Source organism: Varroa jacobsoni, unplaced genomic scaffold, assembly GCF_002532875.2.
Source record: "Varroa jacobsoni isolate VJ856 unplaced genomic scaffold, vjacob_1.0 scaffold_176, whole genome shotgun sequence".
NCBI classification, from domain to species: Eukaryota; Metazoa; Arthropoda; class Arachnida; order Mesostigmata; family Varroidae; genus Varroa; species Varroa jacobsoni.
The window spans coordinates 99,675-104,261 of NW_019213078.1; the positions used below are offsets into that span (position 1 = coordinate 99,675).

Below are 4,587 nucleotides of genomic sequence, written 5' to 3' on the forward strand. Positions count from 1 at the left end.
GCAAAACTGAGTTTCGCTAATTCACACGCAATACAAGTCTGTCAATGTTCAGATTCTACCTGTAGCCTCTTTAGCTCTGTGGCTATGCATGCCCCACTAATGGTATGCATAACGGCCATTCTACCGATTTGCTTGTACAATTTCTTTATTGAGCATTCTGCTCTATCGATGCATCATTGTTCGTTACGTTGTTTTGCGAATTCATACGGTCGCTCTATTGTCTCCGCGCGTGTCCCTCACGTTCTGTCGTTTTGGACGACGTCTCTTCAGTCCACCGGTCCATTTGTCCGTCCTACAATCATCAGCTCGCCGCTACTTCGGTTTGTTCACTTCAGCACATCCCTTTTGCTAAGCTGCGTGTTAGCGCAGTGACAGACTTTTTACCTCGTTGACGATGTCGCGGGCGCTACCAGTGACTGCTCACACAGAGGACAACTGGACGATCAAATTCACTCGTTGATGGTTGCCTCTACCCCGATTTCCTTCTGCCCTTAGTCCTTTACTCTAAGCCCGAAGGTAGCCAACCAACCAGCAAGCCGTTACCCCTTAGCGGTGGGTCGATGTCGGTCTTCATTTCGGTTTCTGATCCTTCGTCCTCTGGGCCAGCGCTTGCCAGCTGTGGGGCCTGCTGGTTGAGCGGTCCGAATGGTTTTGGCAGGCCTGGTCGATGATCGTGCCGTTTCGTAAATATATATATATATATATATATATATACATCTATATATGAAGGAATATGCCTATATGTACAAGGATTTTCTGTGATCCCATCATCCATTCTTTATCTCTTTCTGAAGTTTCTGTTCTATGTGAAAATGATGCTGTGCGACGTGTTGCCGCGTTCTGTTTGTGATAACCATGCGCTGTCAGCCAACTTTGCTTGGTCGCGGCGTGATTCCGTCTTTTTGTGGCTATGCGTACCGCCGGCGCTTTGGTTAAGTTCTGTCGGGTCTGTGGTTCTCTTTTTCTGCTTCGTGGTTCTTTCTCTAGACGAGTTTGTGCGCTGGCTTGACGCTGTTTCGCTCGTACGCACGAACGAACAGGCACACATATAGTTAGCAAGCAGTTCAGTTCTGTCGCCAGATATCAGCCGGCTTTCGGCTCGCCTCATGTGTCAGGTCAGGTGGATCTAGTTCGCCGCGACGAGAGGGGATCGACCAAAAGCAGAACCAGCGCACCGTCTTTCCCCACAGCACGGCAGAGTAACCGCGTCCCCTTCGTTCGATACTACTGCGTCTTCCTTCCATAGTTACTTAATATACATAGATCATCGGTTGCTGCGGGATCTTCTCAGCACCCCCCGACCCGCTTCGATGCTGTTGCCTCAGCTTTGGCTGACTGTCCGATCATCCCTCGCCACCGTTCGTTGTCTGAGACATGATGTGGCCAATGCGGTGAGAGTGAAATGAAAAAACCAACCTAATACATACATCGAACGGAATACTCACGATCACCATTCGATTCGGCCTGGCGAACGAGCCACGGACCAGCAGCGACATTTGCGAAATCACTCCGCCTCCTCCAGCGACCGACGGCGCCGGATGCTGCTGCCGCTCCGAGCTGGCGAGGAGAACAGACGGCGGCGGGAAAGGCAGGCTGATGTGGCTGCTTCAGCCCGTCACCAGCAGTATCCAACTGCTGCAAGACATCAGCTTCGTGTGGCGTTTTGACCGCCGCCCGTAATAGCACAGATGCAGCAAGCAACGAGAAAGGAGCTGCGGTGGTGGCAGTAGCAGCCGCCACCCCTCAGCCGCTCCCGCTGCAACAAACCCACCAGAAGCTAACGGAGAGCAGAATCGCGACAGCGGCGGGCTGAGCCATCCAGAAACAGCGGAGTGTTAACCGCCAAGTCGATAGCGTGCACCTACCAGAGGGTTCGGTTCGTTGAGACGAGCGGTAGCAGCAGAAGAAAGAACGGTTTCGTCGAATATGCTTTCCTGCTCCTTGGTCAGTCTGTGTCGTTTGATTTGCCGAAGCCTCGAATAGTAGCCAACAAAGGAGACGCACAGCGCATCGGCGCTATCGACAGCATTGACTGAACGGGCAGGCAAGCACGCCACGAACGAACCATCCCTCAGCCGCTTATTCGAGCGCGACAGCCGGCAGACATCGCCTCTAGCGTGTTCTGAGGCAGCAGAGCAGACTGTGTAAGGAAGTGGGCAAGTGAGTTGGATATAATAACAGCAGCAGTGGCCGCCACAGCAGCGCCGGTGCCGTAGCGGCGGATTAGAGCTGCCAGCGGCCAGCCAGCAAACGAACGAATTTGGTAAAGGAGAAACTTGAGAGGCTGAAAGGGGAGGGACGACTGCCGAGGAGATCGCTTTTCGTGCCGTCGTTGCCTGCTGGCTCCAGTGCTTCCCTTCAAGAGAAGAACGCAACACAGAGAGCAACGAACACCGCCTCGTCGACACGACCGTGTTGCTTGCGTCCTGCGTTCGTGCGTCTCATGTTGTACTGTGCATGAGGTGCTGCTGTGTTGAGAAGGAACGACTCGACCCTTCGCCGTAGTCGATCAAGTTACCACTGACTGACCATTGCTTGCCTCAGAGTGGACGACGACGCGAGTTGTACTAGTTGTCGTAACAACTGTCGACGCAATTTGTCGACGGAACAAGCAAACTCGTGTAGCCGGCGAAAAGACACTGCGCGTCGTCTGTCATAGAGTTTGTCACAAAGTAAGCTGTTCATCGAGATCATCATCGCTCGGTTACTGTTCTTTCTAGGATTAGTGTGCTGTCAATCAATTTTCTTGCCTCTATATACAACGTGAGTTTGTTATCGGGTTAGCGACCACAAAACTGACATAGGTTTTTTAGGTTGCCAGCCGCCAACGACTGGTGCTGTGTGCAAAAAATTCGGTTCGGCGTTAAAAAGAGACGTTAAAAAAAGAGTTCCTGCTGTGTTATAGTTCGGACACGCCAGTTTCGTCCGTTACCGCTTTGGCTGCGTCGGTTGTCGGCAACGGCGCCGATAACTCTATTCCTTTTGTTGTCGCTGTTGTGGGCTGCTGATCAACAAGTGACTTGCATACATCCACTGTACATACTTCTACCGTTATTTCAATTGACTGTAACCGTTGTTGTTGCTGTTGTTGTTGTTGTTGTTGTGCTTGTTCATCACCAGGATTGTCAGAATGACCGAGACGGAAACCGCGAAGGCCGCTACCGACTCGATGCCTGTAGAAGATGCCGCAGGCGCTACGGCAATTGCCGCAACTGGCAAAAAGGACGAGGTAAAGGCAGAGGAGGCCGTGCCTGCGGTCAAGGAGATGCGCGCCATCGTCCTTTCGAGCTTTGGCGGCCTGAAATCGGTAAAAATCCTGAACAGGCCTCAGCCGACCGCGGCTGAGGACGAGGTGCTTGTTCGCGTTAATTGCAGGTAGGTTATCGACTTTAAGCGAACAACTTTTTGCGGTGATTCGATGCAAAATATACTTAACATTTCTGTGTGTAGCTAAACGAAGTGAATGTGTGTATTTCCCATGTGCAGATTTGATGTGTATCCGATTGTGAAGCGTTGAATGTCGAAGAACTGTCTGTTTGTATACTCATGTATATGATGAATTCACCTTATGTTGCAAGCGCTAAGCTGCCCTAGGTTGGGCTGGGCTAGTGGCTACTTGGATCAGTGCAGCTGCTATATCTGCATACGGTATAGTACAGTAATATCATGTAACTTCCGTTTGTGCTTGGAGTGTATCGTAGCGCGATGGACAAACGGCTGCTCCTGCCGCAAGCACTGCTATTACCGTATAAAACCAATGGGTAATTGCAGACCGGCGATGAATCGGCCCCGCCCTGACGGCAGCATCGAACTATTTGCTGCGACGTACAGCATAGCGTAGTCTAGCTAACAAGCGAGGGAGTAAGCTGAGGCGGCTAGCTGGATCGATAAGCAACCGCCCGCCAAAACTTAGCGGGGCCCAACTGCAACTGTCAACAGGGTTTGCTCGTAATGAGAATGAAAATGATATTAGGACCGATTATGATTAGTACGGCGAAGTGGGAAGATGATAGAAAGGTGGGCCGAGGCTGAATGTTGTTCATTAATGGAGTTCTCCTTCTTTACTATAGTCGTCAAATCGTAAGGCCGTACGTGTTACTGGCAAAATTATAAAGTTGCGATGGTTTTAAACAGTTTGTCGGCGTGTTTTACTAGCCGAGTCGGTCGAATGAATTCTTGTTGTTTGCGTCAGCGTCAACTACGAGTGCCGTTGGCCGTCTATCTCCTTGGGCCTGCTCCCCGAAGTTGTCGGGGCTTGAGTTAAGGCGGTGTCGTTGGTTCTTGGTGGCCGGAGAAGTGCTCACCCGCGTCGTCGTTTATTCATTCGTCGTCGCCGTCGACACTCAATGGCGGCATCATCGCCGCTATGGCTGGTAGCTCCAAGCGGCTCTGCTTGAAGAGATCGTCCAGCGGCTGCGAGCACCGCACCAGCGTCAACGGTGCTGCCGCTGCCGCTGTGGGTATGGGGCGCGGTCTTGCTTACTTTCTATTCTTTCCCTCTCTCCCTCCTTTATTCTTTTTTCTCTCTCGTCCCTGATTTCGTTTGGCTATTTCCGCTGCTGTTGCGTTCGTTGTGCCGCTGTCGGG

At 51.7% G+C, this 4,587-nt stretch overlaps 1 protein-coding gene across 1 annotated transcript; it reads left to right on the forward strand.

Moving 5' to 3' along the window:
• Positions 1 to 1,847: 1,847 nt before the first annotated feature.
• On the forward strand, positions 1,848 to 3,578 carry LOC111271599 (uncharacterized). Its single transcript, XM_086972967.1, has 2 exons — positions 1,848 to 2,672; positions 3,121 to 3,578. The coding sequence occupies exon 2, from the start codon at positions 3,131 to 3,133 to the stop codon at positions 3,377 to 3,379; it is 249 nt and encodes an 82-aa protein (XP_086829093.1). The 5' UTR covers positions 1,848 to 2,672; positions 3,121 to 3,130; the 3' UTR covers positions 3,380 to 3,578.
• The last annotated feature ends 1,009 nt before the right edge of the window (positions 3,579 to 4,587 follow it).

What these genes read in the sequence shown, in the direction of transcription:
- LOC111271599 (XM_086972967.1), top strand. Translation starts at nt 3,131, where the DNA reads ATGACCGAGACGGAAACCGCGAAGGCCGCTACCGACTCGATGCCTGTA.